Below are 21564 nucleotides of genomic sequence, written 5' to 3'. Positions count from 1 at the left end.
TGTGAGTAGGGCAGGGAGTGAGGTGTGGTGGTCTCCTTTCAAAGTGCTTTGAGTTAGAAAATTGTCCTGACTGGGTGCAAAAAGGAGGGCCCTCTGTTCACAGTAGGGAAGCACTCGCTCTGCTCTTCATGGATTGCTCCTCTCTTAGAAGGAGGTGTTCAGGTACCCTGGTGAGGGCTCCCAAAAGCAAGTTTAAATAAGCTCTGGACTGGCAAAAAGCTTTGTCTTGATCCAGATGAGCTGCATGCAGTTCCACAGCCCCTTCCCAGTAAAAAATGCTGAGGGTTCCCATACTAATTCCCCCCCTGCACAGTGAATCCTTTTAACCACCATCTCCCTCTTTAGGAAGCATTCTGCTGGTGTTTCAGAGATTGTGATTCGCCTTCCTCAGTCAAGAAGCTGCTCTGAGTAAACTGGTCTTTCCCTCCTGATGTTGTGTTAAGTGAAGAATAGTAAAACATGGGAGTTCAACGCCTGCTGTTCTGCAGGAGTTGGGGGGAAGTACTGATTAGTTTACATCAATTAAGGAAGCCAGTACTGCTTGGTACTTGGAGGGGATGTTGAGCTGTCTCTAATGCTCCTCCTTTAGGTCTGCATAGTTTTGCAGACTCAAGTTCCTAACTCGCTGGTGCTTGGGAATGTAGTTTTTCATAAACGCCAGTGAGCGGAGTTGATGCTGCACTTACCTGTGCTAAAGAAAGCAGTCAAGCGTGGGGCACGCAGAGAAGATGGTGTCTTTAATGTGAGTCATGAGACAAGCAGCAGCAGTGCTAAAGCAGGAATCGGTAGAAAGTTTTAGGTTCAATAGTCCTGCCTGTCAACACCAGCCTTGTTCTGGAGCTGGATGGGAAGGAGAGGCACATCCAAGCTGCCCCTCAGGAGAGGGATTCCCTTGTGGATTGCTACCTGGGCGTTTGCTCCAAACATGCCATTTGTGGTTGGCTCTGAAATGGCACTTTGTGCTGTTCCCTCAGTTCTTAATTCTTTAGCAGCAGCCCCAAACTTCTGATGGCTCATGCCCCTTTTCTCTAGGGGCATGTTATTTTACTTGCGGAGCAGCCAGTGTGGTTTAAGATGTGATTGCCGATTTTCCCCTTTTCCCTCTCCTCTGTATTAAGACCGTGTTGCCGGGATTTACCATGTGAGTGCTCCTTAATTCACATTCATGCAGCATTAGCCAGGTCAGCTCAGATTCCCCAGGGTTCTTCCGCTAGCAGGTCAGTTATCACCAGCTGGAGGGCAGTAACTGCTTATGTTGTTCCAACTCATTTTGCTTCTAGGTATCTTCCTGCATCCTGAGAGTCCAACAGAGTTGTAGTGGATCAGGTCTTTTGCAGTCAGAGTGAGCTACCTCTGCTTTAAAGGATGCAGATTTCACTGAAAGCTCCCATGTTAGGTTTTTGCATTTCTCTGCCTGTGCTGTCCAAGCTGGACACAGGTAATGAAATGAGATTAGTTAAAAGAGAAACATCTGAAAGCATCTGCTCTCATCCTGTTTAGTAACCCATTCTGGGGTTGTAACTTGTCTGTTCATACCTGTGGGGTCTGTGGTGTGCCAGCGCTGTGATGCTTGCTTGAATTGCTGTGCATTTGCTCGCTGTCACTTCCTTGTCCTGTGTCTAACAAAGGGCACAGGCGTTAGACCTTTCCCAGGCAGCCTTCTGTTGATGGGAGCTTGGGCGTTCACTGCTTTTCCTAGCCCATCCCCAGCTGGATTCAAGCCACCTTCCCATCTGAAGAGCGTGTAGGGCTGCTTGTGGCAATGTGGGTGATACACAGGCTGGGTGGGGTTTGTACCAAAAGGGCCAGTGGATGCATTTCTGCTCCATTTGGCAGGATGTGGGCTCTGAAAAACAGGTAGGTAAGGGGCTTTTTCAGGATTGAGAGAAACAGGCAGTGTGCATAGCAAAGGAAAACCTTGGAGAAAGACCCAAGCGCTGTTTTCTTTCGAGGAGCAGGGAGGGAAACAACTGTCAGATCCATCCTGTCTCCTGCCAGGGAGAGCCAGAGCTGGAATTCATCAGGTTTTCCCTGCAATAAATATAGCTGCTGGCTCGTTGGAGCCCAGAGACGCCCCAGGCCTGAAAATGGAGCTGTGCTTTTGTTTTGAGACTTGTTTGGGCCTTTGGCCAAGTACCAGCATTTTCCCCAGTAACTTCCTTTCCTGAAGGAACAGGAGTTGTCCACGGCACCCTGAGCAAATGAGGGAGACAACATGTCTGTTAAGGTGTCCCTGCCGTGGGCATTGGTGCGTAGGGAGGGGGAGGCTGGGTGAAGCACTGCTCACACTGCAGCCCGTTTCCCATCAGCTCATCTGGAGACTTCTGTGGTGCCAAACAGCTGGATTTTTAAAAAATTAGAAGAGCAGTAGCGGAGCAAGCTAAGCACAGAAGCTGCTATGCAGTGGGTAGGATTCTTCTGGAGGTGAATGGGGTTTTTTGGCCTCCTCCCTCCTTTGCAGCCCCAGGTTTCCGGGTGGTCAGGACAGATGGTGAAGCAGGCTCTGTCTGTGACTCAGCCGCATTTCCTGAACCACCATGGCTCCTGGCGAACCGAGCTGCAGCTGGAGTCGGCTGTTTACTCAAAGTGAGCTCACAAACTGCCCTCGACGGGCATGTGTCTTGGAGTGGAAGGGCTTGCCTTGTCAAGCAGACACTTTCTGTGCTGTTGAAAAGTCCATTGATTGTAGCTACAGCTCTGGAAGTGCTTCTGACAGGAGCTGGGGGAGCAGGGACATCCTCATCGCTCTTGGATAGCTTAGCATCAAGTTTTCTGTCCTAAAAATACAAAAAAGTTGCGTTTTATCAGCTCCATGCCAGACAGGGTAGAAGGCAGACTGTGGTGGGTGGAGTGGCTTATGCATATACCACTTTATTAATATGTAATTACTGCACTGAGACAAGAAGACTGGGAATGTGGTTTGCTTGCTTGCCTTAGTGCTGTTTGTGCTGCACTTGGTTTACTGGGTGAAACCAGGCCATCAATCTTAAATTGTTTACTGCACAGGAAAAAGGCTCCTCCAGGCCAGTTGGCAGCAGCTCTGGACGACGCTCCCCGCTGTCCTAAACCTTTGTGGAAGTTCTCTGCTTTGGTGTAATAAAAACACTCTTACAGTTCTTGCTATCTTTAGTTAATGAAACAAAGCTGTTGTAACAGCTGCACTGAAACACAATTCTTCCTATATATTCCTATATATTATTCAAGCCAGTCCTGTGGCCTTCTGAGTTGGCCATGAACATCATTGTAAGGCAAGTGTAGTATCTTCTTGCCATTTTAGAAATAATCTCAATCCTGTTCTTCCCGCCCAAAATGCCAGATTCTGCGTAATGCCTTCAGGTTAAGGTAACTGGTCATGTCAGGAAATTGTAAGGACAAGATTCATGGCTGAACGTGTAAGGACTGGAGGCAAGTAGCATCTCAAAGCTTTCCTTGAGAGAGAAGGTTTGTTAAGATCATTCTGCAATAGGCATTTTCTCCTGCTTGCTGAAAATGTTGCTACTTGTCCTTCAGTTTTGGTGGGATTGAAAGTGCACCCAGCTGTGAGATGAGAAATGGGGAAGCCTCTCCTGCTGCAGTAGGCTTTGAGAGGGACTTGGAAGCAGCTTTCGGGCACTGCTGAAATGTAGCCGCTTACTTAAAATTTTTAAGGCCGTTACTGACCTGGTAACATCACCAGATCTCCTGAGCTGGCATGGTCTGTGCGCTTTGCCCGTGCTCTCTCAGTGGCTGATTTTAGGGATGCTTAACTCTGGAGACAAGTTTGTCTCTACAAGGTGGGGAAATTCTTTCAAAATATTAAAATTTCCCTGTTCCTTATTGCTTTTGTGCCCTTCCTTATTTTCTGTTGCTTTGCAGTCTGAGGCATCAAGTATGTTTTTGGTAACTGGAGATGGTAGATACTTTATTTGTTTTTAGCTCTGGGTATATCATGTGATTTGCATTAACAGGACCATGTTGCAAAAGTTTTCTGAGAATTCCTGGTGAGGTATCTGGTTGTGTAAAGTCCTGGAAACGAACTCTTGCCCCTGCACGGGGCCAGGAGCAGGGCTCCAGAGAAAAACATAAATGTGTGTGAACTTGTGGGAGGCCTCAGTTCAGAACTGCCTGGCTCTGGTTGGGTGTAACCAGTTTTCCTTAGTAAAGGCAGTTGTGGGTGGTATTGGTCAGTGTTGTGTGCAGTCTGGTAGCAGTCTTCCTTTTATTTTCTTTCCCAAAATCGCAGTTCCTTAGTTTGATGTGCTCACTTCAGTGTCTCGCTATTCCCTAGTGCTACACCGATACAGACACATCCTGGGATTGTGGCAGCCAGACATCGGGCCCTACGGGGGACTGCTGAACGTGGTGGTGAGTGAGTACCTCATTCTGGGGGCTGCGGTGTCGAGGACTGATGAGTCTTCCGTGTACCGCTTTCTAGACCTGGTTGCCACCTCCGTGCTATTGAGAAGTGTGAACCGTCAACCCTCAAGCAGGTGATTGGGACCCAGAGGTTGCTTCTTGGATCTTTTCATCATCACCACCTTTCTCCAGACAGTCCTTTTGTTTTTTCAGCTGTACTCCAAACAGCCACAGAAGCACACAGAAAGCATGAGCAATGTTTCAGGGGAAGGCTTGATTTAGAGTTTAATGCTGATATTTCAGTGGCTGGCACAGGAGTCCATTCCTTGTGCGTTGAGTACAGCAGAGGTTTCAGCACTGGCCCATCACTTACTGCTTTTTCTTGGCCTGCAGCTGAACGTTTTGCAAAGGGTTTTGCACTGGAGTTCACGCACCTCTCCTTCCTGTAATTTGCAATAATTTTCAGTAGCTGTGTCTAAGACTAATGCATCAGATGTAGGGATACTGGTGCAAGACCCATGGAGTCTGGCAGCTCTTGTGCTGGTGGGGAGAGCAGTTAATGAACCACGCTTGACTCTGTATTGGTGAGAGCTGGGCCAGAAGTTTGCCTGAAGCCTTTGTTCTTTGCACCAAGGTTCAATAGCTGACAGGTGGAAGCGTAACAAATCATGAGGCCTTTGGGTTTTGCAAGATTCTGTTCCGTGAACTGGTATAAGAGTGCATCCAAGTGCACCAATACTTACATGATATTGTGACCTTATAAAGACGAGTGTGCCTCTGTGGCGCTGCTCTGCTTTTGTCTCAGATCTCTCTGTTTAGAAAATATCCTTTCTCTGGAATTGCAGGGCTTGAGGGGAAGGATTCTGTTAGGCGTGCAGGAAGAGGACTGGCACTTGAACCTCTCAGCAGAGGAGGTTGTTGCTTCCTGTGCTGTCTGTGAGCAATAGAGCCAAATAATTCCTTGTCCAAAAGGCGCAGATAATCATGAGAAGCAGAATTGGTCTATTCGAGTATCTGCCAGCATGAGCTCTCAAACCAATTAGAGTTTGACTAGCTGTGTGGTCTCTTCAGTGCAGTCTCTCCCTCTGGATCCTGCGCACCAAGCATCCGTCACAAAGCCGTTTGCCATAATAAAGGCCTGATCATTTTCCAGTGGTGCAGAAAGCCTTGTAAAGAAACCCTCTCCCTCTTCACCAAGGGTGTGCTGTGAGTGCATATGGTCTGGTTTAATTGCTGGAAAGCAGTTTGGAAATGCAGCAAGCTGTTCTACAGCTCCTGCCCTGTTGCAGAATAGGCCCCGGAGTTGTTTACTGCAAACTCAACAGAAAGCGTGCAAGGCTGATCTTGCGTGCTTTGTCTCCCATCCCTCTGCAGGTAGATGGTTTGTTCATCATTGGGTGGATGTACTTGCCACCTCATGACCCTCATGTTGATGATCCCATGAGATTCAAACCTCTCTTCAGGATTCATCTCATGGAGAGGAAATGTGCAACAGTCGAGTGTATGTATGGTCATAAGGGACCTCATAACGGCCATATCCAGGTGAGCTCCTCTAGCACTTTCAACATCTGTCCTAGGTGCAGTGTGTGTGTGTGTGCGTGCGTGCGTGTTGGCTCTGGAACTGGATTCAGCAAAAAACCGTAGGAGAATTTTATTTAAGGGATGTGGCTTTCACCACCTTCTGTGTGTGGATGCCAGCTTTACACTCATTATGTGTCTGACAAGTTGTGTGGGCTGTTCCCCGCTCTGAATTTGTTCACTGGCAATAGTACAGCGAGGCTGTTATACTGTCTTCTGTTGGGCCGGAACGGGGTGGGAGCACCGGTATGTGTTACAGGCTGGGGGAAATGATATGCAGAACAGCCTTGTGCAGCTGGTGAACATGTCCAAGCAGGCACACAGACCTGTTCTGTTTTACAGCTCTCTCTGAGACCTTGAGAAGGTGATGTAGCATCCGTTCAGTACATTGGATGCTTTGAAAAGCTTCCTGAGAGGTTGTTTCCTTTTCTTTGAAGAAGGAAGCTCAAATAAAGAAGCAACTTAAAATAAGTATCTTTCATTAGACTGCAGTGCAGTTTTACAGCTTTTATTTCTGTATCCTATAGCTGATGCACTCGGTATCACTTAGTGATTTCTCTGTTGTAGCAAATTCAGTAACACTTGTTGTGTAAAACATTTAATCTAAGCAGTCGTAGTTCTATCATCCTAGGCATCTCTAATCAGGTCTGTAACCTGTTAAATTCTCCTCCATGGTAACTACAGATTGTAAAGAAGGATGAATTCTCCACGAAATGCAACCAGACAGATCACCATCGGATGTCAGGTGGAAGACAAGAGGTAAGAGTGCTTTGCCAAGAGTCTGCATTAAGGCTGCTTGTATGTCCCCTTTCTGAAGACAAAGCATTGCTGTCTTACCTGAGCTCTTGGCTAATGTTGGGGTCTGGGAGGTGGTCTTCTGCCTTCTAATTTCTGTATATCTGAACATACATGAAAATGCATGCTGGTAGCTTCTGGCTGAGGTACTACGATCTTTTTGAAGTGAGTAAAATTGATCTGTGACTTGAATCAAAACTTAAAATGGCCACATTTGAATAATTGCAGGATCTTGGGGAACCTCTCCTGTACTTGCCGAGGTGTGGTTTGAGGATCCAGTATATAGGATCAATTTGGTATTACACCTGCAGAATGTCCGGGTGGAGACCCAGTGCCTTACCTCAGTGCGCAGCAGGGTGTTGGAGTGGGCTGTTATGTCCATCCTGTTGAGCAGAAAGCTGGTTTAGGCAGTTCTGTGTGGCAAGGTGCTCTTTGAGCCCCAGCGCCCTTTTTCTTCCTGTGCTGTGACACCATTCCTGTTTGATAGCAGGCCTTTCCAAAGAAAGACAGCAACATGCATTGTATTCCACGCAGCACTTGCCAGACACTGATCTCTGTGGTATTGCTGTCTGCATAATTAAGATCCTTCAGACACAGGCCTCATACTGAGTATCAGCTGCATTTGAATACCTGCTTGTCAGTGGGGCACGTCTCTACTGTTTGTCATCTTGGTCGAGGGATTAAAAGCTTCATTTGGTTGTTTATCCTGTGTCTGCGTCAGCTATACCCAGCAAGGCAGATTCCCGACGCAAACTACATGTTTTAAGGTGGAGGTATAAATGTCAGGATGAAAACCTTCAGCTAATACCTGTTCCAGGTAGTGGTGTTTACTGCCAGCTGGTTAAATGTGACAAATCTGATACTTCAGTTGCTTCTAACAAATGCTTTAAAATGTCTGTCTACTAATGGGGAACAGCTGGGTGAAAGGTTTAGTTAAGTGTTTTCTGGTTCTGTAGCAGATGAGAAATGCTTTAATACTTCCAAAGCACCACGTTAAGTGTGCGTGGCATTATGGTAATTGGAGGATCTGGCTTTAGAAGATAAAGAAAGCATGTTTGGAATATCACTTGCTAGGTTGCAATCTTAGCGTAAGCTGTTATCATGCTAACTCATGGTAGGGTATTAACTTGTCAGAGCTGGTGTAGAGGTACTTTAGGAGATGTTTTCAAAGCACCCTTTGGATTTAGATGCATCAGTATTAAATCAGCAGGATTTAACCTCCTAAATCTTCCGTGCCTTTCAAAAGCTTCCCCTTTTATGTTTAACATGCCAGGATAGGGCATGGGAGTCAGCTTATGGGCACACAAATGAGTTACTGCAAGGTAAGTCAGGATGTAAAGAAGTAGTAGATCAGCTATTTGCAGTAACAGGTGATGCTTATGCTTTTATTCTGAGGAGGCATATTGGTGCTACCTGTGCTTTATTTGAAGGGAAGCATGTTTATTGTGTGGAGTCTGGCAAGTATAGGGCAGTTACTGTTATCACTACTTGTTAAGCATATTTCCAGGCCAGCTCTGCAGCAACATGTGCTTGTTCCCAAATCCAGCCATGATCCTCTGTCTTTGGCAGAGCACGTGCCCTCTCTGTGGCTCTGCCAGTGAATCGTGCTGACAAGGCAAAGTCATGTTGGGGTATCTCACTGTTGCAAATGAAATGCCTTTATCTTCCCCCTTTTCTCTTCTCCTTGTGCTGCAGGAATTCCGGACGTGGCTAAGGGAAGAATGGGGTCGCACTCTGGAAGATATCTTCCATGAACACATGCAAGAGCTCATCTTGATGAAGTTCATCTACACCAGCCAATATGAGTAAGGGCACCAGCTCTTTCTAGGTATTGAGGCTGCTGCAACTTCACGAGCACATTGGATCATTTGTTCCAAAGATGGGGTGCTTGCAGTGGGCTTTAACAGCCAGAGGAACGTTCTGTCTCTGCAGGCTCTGTGCAAAGATACGCTGAAGCACAGTGCTTTCCAGCTGTACAGAGAGATGAGATGTAAATGACAGCAGTAATATAAGGTTCCAAATTCTTTACAATAACTGTGCGCAGTAAGATGGTTTTGAGTCATTTAACTGTTGTTTAATTTGAAGGCAGAACAAATACCCATGATCCCAAGGAGCTATCTGCTTATTATCCATATTAGTAAGCAACATGCTTTGTAGTGCACTAGGCAGAAATCAGACAGTCTGTGGGAACTTGGGAGTTTTTTTTAATTGTCACTCCAAACTTCTAATAGCAGCCACCTCTCTGTAGCAGATGTTTAAATAGGCTTCACCCTTAGGTTCTCCGGAAATCCCAGGGAGTGAGGAGGTTTACTGTGACCTTGCTGCAGGAGCCTCCTGGTGTGCTAACAAAGACTGGTAGAGAGAAGCGAAGGGAGAGTGCTTGCATAGGTCTAAAGCGAAACGTTGAGCTTGTTGGTATTGCTGAAAATGCAGATCACACCTCTCTTCATGACATCCCAAAGCTGCCTGGAGGAGTGGACTGCAAACATGTTCTTTGTGTCGAGGGATTCTCTCTTAACCTCTCTAACATTTTGGTTTTTGCACAGCAACTGCTTGACGTACCGACGCATCTACCTCCCTCCTAGCAGCCCTGATGACCTTATAAAGCCAGGTCTCTTCAAGGGAACGTATGGGAGCCATGGGCTGGAGATTGTCATGTTGAGCTTTCACGGAAAGAAAGCGAAGGGGACTAAAATCACCGTGAGTGCATTTTCCTTTCTCTCAGATGCTTGTTAAAGTATTCTCTTCTTGATGCCACAGATCTCTGGGAGGTGGTCCATTGTTACCACTCCAAACCCTGTTCCTCGTGGGGATTGGTGGCATTGGGTGAATCTTAACACATGCAGAGTAGCTAGAACCTGCTCTGCAAAGTTTGTCGTGATGCCACCTGGCTCCTCCTTCCTTTTCTCTTCCTTCCAGCTACTTTCTGTGAGCAGCTAGTAGCAGGTCACTGGAGATAACGTGCATGTATCTGAGGAGCAGGTACCAAATGTTGGCAGCTTTTCACTGAAGCCAGGCTAGCGAACTCCTTCGTCTCTGCAGGGGGGGATTCTGACAAAATGCAGTTGCAGCTTTGACTCTTTCACCCTTGCAAGTACAGCCTGGCTCGTAGCTTTTGATTTAAAATTCTGTTTCTGGGAAGGGGAAAGCAGAGGTGACGTAGACAGCTCAGGGAACAAGGTCCGAGCGGGTTTTTTTGTTGCCAACTTGGTGATTGTAGAATAGGGTGAAGTATGTAGAAGTCAGATGATGGACGTGGGGAGGATACAGGTCTGAATGTCGTAGCACCCTGCCTCTGCAGCCATGCTGTTGCTTCCTGTATCTAGGGAGATCCCAACATCCCAGCTGGGCAGCAGACTGTGGAGATCAACCTGGCGCATCCTCTGCAGCTACCCGACATCGAGAACCTTCGCGATTTCAGTGAGCTCTCTCGCATCGTCCTGGAGGTCCAGGAGCAGGTGCGTCGGGAGGAGCAGGAGCAGGAGCAGCGGCAGGAGGAAGAGGACTGCTCCCAGCAGGCTGCCTCCCAGCCTGCTGCGAAGCCCCTGGGAGGAGAAGGTGCTGAGGGGGAAGAGACTGCAGCTGGGGCGGAGGGGATGACCCAAGACAAGGCACCAGCTTCCCAGCCCTTCGTGCTGCCCATGGGAGTCATATCGAGGAATGAAGACTATCCCCGGACCTGCCGAATTTGGTAACGGGGACTAGTAGTTTGATAGCCTAGTCGTGCCAGTCACTTTTTGAAACAGAACAGTGGGAGTCTTTGAGGCTTGGGCTGTATTTGCTTGCTCTTTACCTGCATGCGGATCTCCCAGCTGCTTGTGCTCAGATTTTCTGCCGCTGCTGCTGTATCTCCCACGTTCTTGTTCGCTCCCTCTCTCTCTTACCACACTGTCATCTGCCATCCCACTTCCTTGCTAGATTTTATCCTGTTAATTCTAAAGCTAGCACCTCTCCCATATTCCACCCCCACCTTTTTTTTTCCCGTGTTTTATTTCCCAGAGCTGCCCAGCTAGTATATTTGGAGATCTGTTCAAGCCACTTGTGTGTGTCATTTGTGCTCCTTGGCTGTGGGAACACGGTGCTCTCTCCCACCCCTTCCCTGGCCTCTGGTGCCTTGGGGCCAGCTCTGGAAGGTGCTGAGCACCCTAAGCAGTAGGTGCAAGTATGCAGAGAGCCTTGTTGAATGGGACCTGGAGTCTGTGAAGCAGCATACTAAATGAAGTGTGGAAAAAGAGCCCAAAAGCTGAAGCTTAGGCAGGTGACCTTCAGCCAAACATCTGTGCTCATGGAAAAACCTACCAATAGCTGGTTAATCCCAGAAGGCCCCTGCTGTCACAACTGAGTTGTGTTTGAATAAAACCCTGCTCCACCTGCTGCTTGCTTGGAGGTTAGGCTGACCTTTACTCCTCCCCAGCTCCAGTTAGATTTTTCTTTTTTTAGCTTTTTCTTTCTCCCTTCCCCTGGGTTTTGTTGCAAGGTTTGCCTCTCTGGTCACCCTCTCAACATGCCTTTCCTTTTCTGTGAGGATTGTGCGGGCCTGGGTTGATCCTTGTGTTGCAGGAGTAAATCTCAGATGGATTACTGGGCTGAACTACAGAAGAATTCAGCCATGGTGTGCAGGTGCTAATTAGAATAGCCAAAAGCAGCCACCTCCAAATAGCAATAGAGTTTCTTTTCTTAAAATAGTATCAACAGTGTTTTGTGCTTTGTGATAAGAACTGGCTGAGTGTGAAACTCCCTGTTCTGTAGCACCTGGCAGTGTGTTTGACAATGGCTTGATCATAGTTTTGTGGTGGTTTTTTTTTTATTATTTTTTTACTAAATGTTGGGTAATTATGACTGTTCTCCCATCTTTTTTGCTATTCTTCTCTCCTTGCAGTTTTTATGGGATGGGGCTTATTGCTGGCCACGGCTTCACCAGCCCTGAGCGAACACCAGGTGTTTTTGTTCTCTTTGACGATGATCGCTTTGGATTCATCTGGCTGGAGCTGAAGTCCTTCAGTCTCTACAGCCGGATCAAGGTCTCTTTCCAGAATGCAGAAGCGCCTTCCCGTGAGGCTTTTGATGAAATGCTGAAGAACATTCAGTCGCTGGCTACTTGACGGGTGATTTGGTGATGGATGGGGCTAGGGGCTGCAAAGGCTGCTGCACTCCCCAGCCAGGGCTGGGATGGGGATTCCTTGCTCTCGGTACCTCTGAATAAAAGCATGCACTTTTATTAAAGCCTTTTTACCCCAAATGTACACATCCCGGTTAAAATATCCATGACTGCCCTTTCCTCCCTGCCACCCCACACTGCTCCTAGCAGTCCTTGTTACCCGGTCTGTAACATAGCTTTGTATAGCTGAAGGGATCCTGCAGAGGAGGAAATAGACCTTTCTTATTGCAAAAAGAATGTATTGGAACAAAAATAACTCGAGGCCAGAGCTGGATCAGAAGAACATTTAATTGACTGGAGGGACACGAGGCCTCTGCTCTGACTGTTAGCAGTGTCCCGTGGAAGGAGCCCTTCTTCAGGGAAGGGACTCATTCAAGCCTTTGCTGCGCTCTAGGCCGATCTGTCCTCCTGGGAGACTTGCTTTGTCCTCCCGAAAACCTGTGTGGTCCCCCGCTGCAGACTGGCTGGCTGCTTAACGATAAATTGCGTCAGCAGTAATAAAGCACGTCCTCCTCTCCAGAAGCCTTTCTCTGGGTGCAGCATTGTTGAGAGAGGCTGGTGGAATACCTGCATCCTTGGCTTAGTAATTGGAGTGGGTGGTTTCCTTTTGAGAAATTCCCTCAGCTCGGCAGCAAGGGGAGGATTCCCACTGTAAATGATGGTGTGTGTAGCGTTGCCCTGGCTTCTGGAGCTTAGTGGATGTGGCTCCAGGTCCAAGTGTCTCCCTGAGCGTAGAGGAGATGATGATTCTTTCTTACAGGAGCTGGGTATGGAACTGGAAATGAGTGTAAACTGCAGAAGCTAGTGCATTCAGAACTGGGTTTGTACCTGAAAAGTTTGCCTCAGATCTTTTAAACTGGGCCTGAAAATGTAAAGAAAGGAGAGGGGAAAAAAAGAAAACTGTGAAATAAACCCAAATGCAGCCTGCTGCCTCCTGTCTGTGATGGGCAGCAGAAGGTGCCATGTGTTGCTGGTACTGATGTGACCCCCATTACTTGTCATTCTTGTATCAGGTTGCCCTACGCAGTCTGAAGGAGCGATGAGGGATTCTTCTAAAACTGCTGTGGCTTCTTCTGGCACCTTTTACGGTTGGTGCTGGCAGGTGGGTGCTGCTGCTCCATTCGCAGGACCCTTCTCTTTCTAGTCGCACTTGTTTCATCCCAGATGACTGCTGCTTCCACAGAAAGCTCCTGGACATAATTTCTGTCCTTGATACCTGCGTTCTGGCAGATCTGAGCTCCGCTGGGAAGTGTGGGCTGCAGGCGAGGAAGCAGATTCCCCATAGACTGTTCTATGCAGAAAAATCCTGGCTAGTGCTAATCTACAGACTGTGAGTTGTGCTATAAAATCATCAGCATTTATATCAGTGCATGTTATTAAGCCTGTGTAGGAAGAGATGGTAGGGACCCTTATGTGGAGAGAAGAGAGTTGTTTGTAAGGAAGCTCTTGATTACAGGCAAAACACTTCTTTTGTTGCAGTTGCTCTCTGGTTGTGATGATAAATGCTAGGTTTCTTCTTTTCCCACTACCAGCCACATCAGTGTCTAACAAAACTCTGCCTTTACATCTTCTTCAGGTTTTGGTTTGTAAATGCGTCTGTACATGTGTTTGTGCTGGGAGGATTCAGGCCCCTTCTGTGGAGAAGTTTCAGTCACCACCTAGTTTCACTGACTGCAAGCAGCTTTTATTCTCACTCTCACAAGGGCTTTTTGCCATTTCTGGCTCTTGAGCGTTCCCTCAAGCTGCGTGAGAACCGAGTCTCCAGCAGAGACTTTGAGCAGAAGGTCACGTCACTCACAGGATTAATTCCTGCCTCTTTGGATATAGTTTTACAAACCTCTGGGAATGTGAAGGTGATTTGGGGCACTTTTTTCTTTGTTTCCTACTGCTTTGTCAGTAGTGGAAAACCTGCTGCGGTGTTAGAGGGGAGGATCTGGAGTGCTATTACCTTTCTAGTGAATAAGCTATAAAAAGTAGGTTGTTTCTGAGCAGCCTGTTAGAGGTGTTCCTGTCGGCGTCAGCAGAGGGAAGAGTTGGCTTGGATCTCACCCCATCACGCAGGGCTGGGAGAGGGGCAGGGTGGCAGTTCTCTGAGCCTTGGTGTGCAGACAGAGAGGTGAGCCGAAGCTAAAATCGGGCATCTCGGCCTTTTGCTGCAGCTGCCGAGCTGTGTGCAGAAGGGGAACACATGCTTCATCTTGCAGGCAGAGGTTTCCAGCTTCATGATGCAGATTTCTGGGATACCTAAAGACATTAGGAGTCTGTTCGGCATCTGGGTGGCCAGTTTATCTTGGAGCTTGCTGTTAGGCTGGTGCAGCTGGTATGTGGGTGCTTTGTATTCTCCCTGACAGCCTAAAGGGGTGAGAGAGGTCCCTTGGAGCAGCTTTTTCAAGCACTTGTCCTTAAAACCAGCTCTGCTGCTGCTGCGAATGGATCCATAGTTCTGATTGTGGATTCTTCCTTCCTCCAATGTTCCCACTCACCTGAAAAAATAAAAATCCTGAAGTTTTACATAACTGACTGAATAGTTTTTGCTTTTTAGTTTTTAAATAAGATTGAAAATCCAGACTGTATTGAACACACTGCAAGCACTTGGCCTGAGACCCAGTCACTGTCTCGTAAGCACAGACGCTGACTCTCTAGCCGGTCTCCTCCCTGTAATCTGCTGTGTTGGATTGGCTGAGTGTGTAAAGGTGGTGTAGGTATGTTCCACTGCTGTGTCGTAAAATGCTTTTAGTAGTTGTTACCTGCAGCTTAAATTCCCCTCGATATCAGGAGTCTGCTGAGGAGTGCAAACCCATGGATAGCAGATGGCGGGAGTGTTTTGCTCGGTGCTGAGTACAGGTCTGCTTTGTCACTTGGACGAGGACATGTTGGATGGCTGTTGGCACAGGTTGTGCATCCGCTCTTCTCCAGGCTAAGATGGTGGCTCTGCTTCTAGCTTGTCCCTTCCGAACCTTTTCAGTGTTAAGGGTCTCCCTTCTGAAGGCAAGACCTGCTTGGCTGGCTGGGGAGAAGGGCTTTGCAGAGGCTTGATGCCCTGCAGGAGCTTTTCACAGCTCAGCTTTGCCCCTGTAGTAGCATCTTTTTATTTATAGTGTACCTGATTGGCCTCAAAATGTCAGAATGTGCTAGTCCCGATTAAAGGCAAAACTGCTGATACAGCGTGGCTTTATTCTCTGTAGAGCAAAGGCAATGAAAATAGCAAATTTTCTATTAATGCTCCTCCTCTGCCTCTTTTCTCACCTTCTGCTCCTCAAAGTCTGGCAGGCTTTTGTGGCATTTCAGAAGAAAATTCCCTCTGATTTGGCTTTGGGTGAGGAAAGCTGTCAAGACGGCAAATTTGGAGAGACTGGCATAAATGCTCTGGGTGCTCCTGTGCCTTTGCTGCTTCCTTTGTGCATACATCAGTGCTTTCCGAGAAAAGCAGAATAACACGACGAGGAGTTACAACTTGCAGCTCTGAAAGCTTTGGGAGAGCGGAACGAACGAGAGGAGTGCAGCCAGACTTAGTGGCAGGTGATTTGGATCTGAGCATCGCCCGTGGCCGAGCGGGGTGCGACCGCAGCCCCGGTCCTGCCTTCCCTCGTGGTACCGTGGGAAGCAGTGCTAACAGTACAGCATTTTGCTGTACTTGTTCGTGTTTGGTACGGGCTGTAAAACAACCCCGCGCAGTACGTCTCGGTGCATGCCCTGCTTGTTTCCTGAACCTTAGTTGTCCAGCTTGCTGGGATATTTCTGTGAGCTGTTGACAGGGGTAATGTAGTGCCTTGCAGATGGCGATAAATTTCTGATGCTGACGTGTCCTCGTCCTGTTTGCTCTGTAGAAAATCTTGGGGACAATTGGCTTCATTTCTTGATCCCAGATGGGTGGAAAGTGCTGGGGAAGATGGAAAACAACTTGTCAGGGGTAAGAATACTCACTTGGCAGAAGCCTTTTGGAATAAACAAAGCACTTGCAATTGGCTTGCAGAGCAGCATTGCCCCAACAGCCACAGCAAGACCTAGGGTTTAATTCTAGCTCAGGAGCAATAAGCAAGTGACTGGCTTACGTGCTCAGGCCGTGTTGTGCTCCTGGATCGTGCTTTGTGCTTTCTGTGTTGTCAAAACACATGGGTTTGGCCAGCTGGAAAACAGAAGCATCAAAGATCCTCATCCAGACAGTTTGTTTGCCTTGGGCCTGATTTCATAGCTATAAATGTGCTGTGATCAGGCATTGCGGTTGTAGGAGACTCACTGCAGTCCACATGGACTTGTCAGGCTTTGTTTTTTTTATTGAGGAGGAGGAAAAGGGACAGAATTAGTTGTAGCTTTGGCTGGTGGCTTCCCTCTGGAGCGAGCAGCACGGTACTGCCACAGCTACTCTGGAACGGGACAGCAGAGGTGGGATGGCAGGCAGCTAGGAAACTTGTGCTGGGGAGGAAGCAAATTTATATGTAAGCTTGCTTGGAGGTGTCAGCTAGCAGGAAAAAAAACCCAAAAATGCAGCTGGCTTGATGTTTACTTTTAAACAAGGATGACTTTTTATTGCTTTTTATTAATTTAAAACTAGTGGAACTTAACGGGAGTGTTGGGTGTTACGTGGAAATGGGTTGTATAATCTCAATTTGCTAGTTTAGGAAATGGTAATATATTAACTGTCTTGTAGCTGGTTGCTCACGTGGCCAATAATCTGTTGTGTTCAGCTGCCAAAGGATTGTGTGCTGGCCTTTGCGCTGCAGGCCAGACGGACAGCGTAACTTGCCAGTTGGACAGTGAAGTATTTGAGATGTGTGATCAGGCGGAGGAGTGGAAGATAAGTTACCAAACTGTGAGTGCCACTGACTTTTTTTTTTTTTTTCCTTCGGTGTGCTAAATTAATATGTATGATTCTGGTTTTTGTTTGGATTGCAGTCTTTCTACCTTTTTGAGGAAAAGAGCACTCGGATTGACTGTGTTCATTAGCTTAATTAAAACAATCTGCACTTTTTTTCATTGATTAATGACTTCCCCTAAGCAGGTGTACCCTGTTTCTGTGTCTATTTTGTACTTGCCACTTCAACATGACACTAATGGATTAATCTGGGCATCTCCTGTAGGCTTGGAGTGTAAATAAGTGTAAAGTACCCCATGGTGCTTAGTAAAAATGAAGGTGAAACACCCTGCTTCATACAGAGGGTAGCGCAGAGGAAAAAGGTGAGCTTTTCTTTCAAAAATGCCATTTGATGTCAAACGCCTCGGTTTCATGCCACAAACATCCGTGTGGAACATAACTAGTTTAAACAAGTCGCCTGCCCGGTCTGCTCCCCTGTCTGAGGGATGGGGTTTTGCCTGTCCTTTCGTTTGTGGGTTTGAGAGGAACAGGCTGTATAAAAGCCAGACGTGACTTTGCAACACTTGGCCTAGTTCATCCCAGGTATCAGAAAGCTGAGCAAGACATGTGTGTTACTTTTACACCTGATCATTGTTACCCAAGGAGCCTTTTCCACTTTCAAATAATAAAAAGGAAAGTTTTGTGAACTGACTTCTGCTTGCTTCTTTTTTTGTTTTTTTTGTTCCAAAGGAAAGCAGCAGGTGAGTTCCACCCTCCTGACGTGCAGCAGCCTGTCTTCCACTGTGCGATAAGAATTAATTTTCCCTTGTGGGTACTTGGTGAGCAGTTAAACTGATTTCCTGAAGATGCGAGGCGCACTCCCCCACACCTCATGTTCTGAAATCCCAACTTTTCCCTAGTCCCCGTTTTCTGTTCTTCCCCCTGCATCTGCCACGTGCAGCTCCTACCCCGGGGTGCCCATGGTGCCCGGCTCCATCCTGCAGCAGATGCTGGGGGAGCAGAACTTAACGACCTGAGCCCCGATGGTGTCTTTCTGCCCTCCCAGCCATAGTTTTCTCTTTCTGAAAGGAAGCATGTGGTAATCCTGACTTGATTTTTTTAAATTCTTCCTTCCACTTAGTCTGAAAGAGAAGAACTGGCACAAAACTAACATGAGGAGAGGGAGGCAGCATGATGGGGTAAGCCTCCTTCTTTAGGGAATCAGGCTGAGTCGTTTCTATCTTTTTCCACCTTTTTTTCATGTTTCCTTCCTCCTCCCCCCCCCCCCCCCCCTTTCAAATTCACACCCGCCTCAGATCTGAACTGCTTTTCTTGCTTTTCCAAAAGAGTGATTATGTTGAAATGGGAGAATCTGTGGCTCAGCTGCCACCGAGGAGTCGTTCATCCTCGTGCAGCAGCAGGTCTTGTGTCTGGTCGTGTGCCGGGACGTACGGCCGAGTCCCCGGTTCGGTGTGAATGGCCCAAGTCCTGCCTTTGCTGGGGTGGATGGTGTGCTTCCAGTTACGCACCCCTATTCTGCCAGTAAGTTTCTTGGCAGATTATTATTTTTGAGAACAAACCTTGGCCATGGAGCACTAAAGTACCAAAGTTCATGCATGAGCTTTTCATCTGGAAATGGCCTTGATGCCAGTAGTTAATCGAGGCCAGAGTGCACTGTTACAGCTCCTCCAGTGCAGTCCTCTGTGAATGTGGGACCTCTTCCGTTTCCCTTTTTTTTTTTTTTCCACCACCAATGCCTTCCCCTAATCTGATGCGTTAATTTTCTGGTGCTAAAGGCACATCTGACCCCCCTCCTTTACATGAAGTGTTGTATATACGATCTACTGTCGTTCAAGCCGTAGCAAGGGGAAAGAGTAAAACATGTCTAATAAGCACGCAGTAATTCCTACCATATGTTTGGCCTTCGAGGAGCACCAGTGTAGTTTCCTAAGTGGCAGCGTTTCTGAACACCAACCACACGCACCTCCCAAAAGCTGGCTTGCAACCCTCCCTCGGAAATTTGGAGATGTGAAGGTTTGGTGCTGGGCAGCTTAACACCTCCTGGAGAGGAGCAGGGACTTTACCCCCTTTGCCGCAGCCCCTGGCCGAGGAGCGAGGAGCTGTGACCTGGCAGAGATGTTCCTCCTCGCGCCTTGCTGATGGATGAACTGCTTTTTTCCATCTGCTGGGGTAAAGTCCCAAGTGTCACGGCTGGTTATGCGCTGTTAACTGTGGAACAGGCAGAGGGTTCTCCCTGTAGTTGTTAGCTTAGAAACTGAGGCCGTGCAAGGGTGAATTTTTCCCTCTTTGGGAAGATGGTTGCTGTGAGCAGGCACATCCCACACTGGTTTGGGGACCGTGTTTGCAGCTGGCTCTTATTTTCCTGCCAAAGAGGCCACTGCTGCTGTTTGTGGTGATGCTGCTTCTTCCTACTTGGCTTGTTTCTAAAAACCACAAGGCTTTGGTGCCTTAATGCCGAGTCAGAGGTCTGTTGGCTCCAGCTGGGAAGGAAGGTGGGTCTCCCTTCCCAATGCTGCCAGTACGTGCCCGAAAACCAGTTCCCTGTATGAGCCCAGCTCCTGGCAGCAGCTGGAGACCTCACCAGCGTGAGAGCGTGAAAGCAACATCAGGTTTTTGCCATTCCCTCTCAGTGCAACACTTTCTGCCTAAGGCTTGTTTTATGATTACCTCTCTACAGCTGCCTGACAGGAGGGTGCAGTGAGGGGGGTGTTGCCCTCAGTTCTCGAGGAAATGGCCTCAAGCTGCACCAGGGGAGGTTTAGATCGGATATTAGGAAAAACTTCTTCACGGAAAGGGTAGTCAAGCATTGGAACAGGCTGCCCAGAGAGGTGGGGGAGTCCCCATCCCTGGAGGGGTTCAAAAAATGGGCAGACGTGGCACTTGGGGACATGGTTTAGTGGGCATGGGGGTGTTGGGTTGATGGTTGGACTGGTGATCTTAGAGATCCTTTCCAACCTTAATGATTCCCAGTTTTTACTTTCATTGTAAATAATCCAGCCCCCAAGCCAGGAAACATGAAATTGCTACTCTGCCCTTAACTGGTTTAGTGGTGGACTTGGTAGTGTTGGGTTAATGGTTGGACTGGATGATCTTAAAGGGCTTTTCTAACCTGAATGATTCTACGATTCTATTCTATTTTTGGCTGCTGGGCAGGGCTGGAGCCCCGTGCTGACTGACCGGCCTGGCAAGCCAAGCTGCGTTTGGTCCCGGCGTTGTGTAAGCTTCCCCGGAGCGTCGAGCGCCCTTGAGCTGTGGGAAACACCGTCCTGTGCTCTGCCTCGGTCCCCGTCACCTTGCTCCTTTGGGAATGGGCTGGAACAGAGGATTTTATTCAGTGCTGCTTGGCAGGGTTGGAATTTTTCCCTGTTTTCTGCTTATCAGCCATCTATTTGACCCTGAGCTCTTTCTCTCCCATGAGAGGGGAGCATCATCTGCCTTCCCTCCTGATGCAGGAGGGGACGGAGGGGGACAGACACACAGTCATCAGCGTTAGGGGTTGAGCCCGGGGAAGAGGGAGGAACCTTACCCACCTCCCTCCTTCATCGGAGGGCTGGTGTTCCCCAGTTTCCAAGCCTTTGGAGGCACCTAAATTAGGGAATGTTCGGCTGTCCAAACTTGGGTCCTCTTTGCATCTCTCCCTGGTGCGTAGGCGGGGAGGAGGATGAGCAATTTGGGGTGTGCTTTGCTCACCCCGCTTCCCGGCAGGGCTTTGTTTCTTCCTCCTCTTCCCGGTGCAAGAAGTTAATTAGTGGCGCGCTCTACGTGGCTAATTAAAGACGCCTGAGCTCTTCCTGCGGTTCCTCGGAGCTGTCAGCCTTTCGCTTGCACGCCGCCGTCCCCGTCACCATCCTGCGGTGACGAAGGTGCGTGCCAGGCCTGCGTGGTGACCCCGACGCGCGTGGCTGTGCCCTTGGGACCCGGGATTTAATGTCACAGCGCCCCTTTTCGCCGCCCCCCCCCCCCCCCCCCCCCGGCAGTCACCGTCTCCGGGGCGCGGGGGCCGTGGCCGTGGCTGCCGGGGGTGCTGTGGCGCGTCGCGCCCGCCAGGGGGCGCCCAGAGACCGGGCACGGACACGCGTGGGGCCGGCACCTGCGGGGCCCGGGGGCATCGCCCGGGTGGGGACCCTCGGGGACACCCACGGCAACTGGGCACCTCAGGGGACTGGGCGGCAGCACCCACGGGAGCCAGGCACCCACGGGAACTGGGCACCCCATGGGAGTGGGTGGCAGCACCCACGGGAACTGGGCACCCCAGGGGACTGAGCACCCCATGGGAGTGGGTGGCAGCACCCACGGAGCTTGGGCACCCCAGGGGACTGGGTGGTGGTACCCCTGGGAGCCAGGCACCCACGGGACCTGGGCAACCCAGGGGACCAAGCACCTCAGGTGACAGGGTGGCAGCACCCATGGGACCTGGGCACTCCAGGGGACAGCGTGGCAGCACCCACGGGAGCCAGGCACCCACAGGGCCTGGGCACCTCAGGGGACTGAGCACCCCATGGGTCTGGGTGGCAGCACCCACGGGAGCCAGGCTCCCACAGGACCTGGGCACCCCATGGGTCTGGGTGGCAGCACCCACGGGAGCCAGGCTCCCACAGGACCTGGGCACCCCAGGGGACTGAGCACCCCATGGGTCTGGGTGGCAGCACCCACGGGAGCCAGGCACCCACAGGACCTGGGCAACCCATGGATCTGGGTGGCAGCACCCATGGGACGTGGGCACCCCACGGCACTGAGTGGCAGCACCCACGGGAGCCAGGCACCCACAGGGCCTGGGCACCCCAGGGGACTGAGCACCCCATGGGACTGGGTGGCAGCACCCACGGGACCTGGGCAACCCAGGGGACCAAGCACCTCAGGGGACAGGGTGGCAGCACCCATGGGA

At 49.2% G+C, this 21564-nt stretch overlaps 1 protein-coding gene across 6 annotated transcripts in view; it reads left to right on the top strand.

Moving 5' to 3' along the window:
* FBXO31 (F-box protein 31) overlaps nt 1-21564 on the top strand; it is a 313905-nt gene that overhangs the window by 10800 nt on the left and 281541 nt on the right. For 3 of the 6 annotated variants that reach the window (XR_012831266.1, XR_012831264.1, XR_012831268.1), the window contains 7 exons: nt 4268-4344; nt 5710-5877; nt 6598-6672; nt 8404-8513; nt 9255-9408; nt 10035-10399; nt 11588-17121. Coding sequence is in view for 1 of the 6 variants with exons in the window: in XM_075715854.1 (XP_075571969.1) it covers nt 4268-4344; nt 5710-5877; nt 6598-6672; nt 8404-8513; nt 9255-9408; nt 10035-10399; nt 11588-11810 (1172 nt within the window). In the remaining 5 variants the exon portion in view is untranslated. Of the gene's footprint in view, nt 1-4267; nt 4345-4435; nt 4470-5709; nt 5878-6597; nt 6673-8403; nt 8514-9254; nt 9409-10034; nt 10400-11587; nt 17327-21564 lie in introns of those variants that run through there. The other 3 variants (XR_012831265.1, XM_075715854.1, XR_012831267.1) reach the window with 3 other exon arrangements.

Source organism: Pelecanus crispus, chromosome 8, assembly GCF_030463565.1.
Source record: "Pelecanus crispus isolate bPelCri1 chromosome 8, bPelCri1.pri, whole genome shotgun sequence".
Lineage (NCBI taxonomy): Eukaryota > Metazoa > Chordata > Aves > Pelecaniformes > Pelecanidae > Pelecanus > Pelecanus crispus.
The sequence above is the reverse complement of the archived record's forward strand: the minus strand, read 5'-3'. Positions and strand labels throughout refer to the sequence as shown.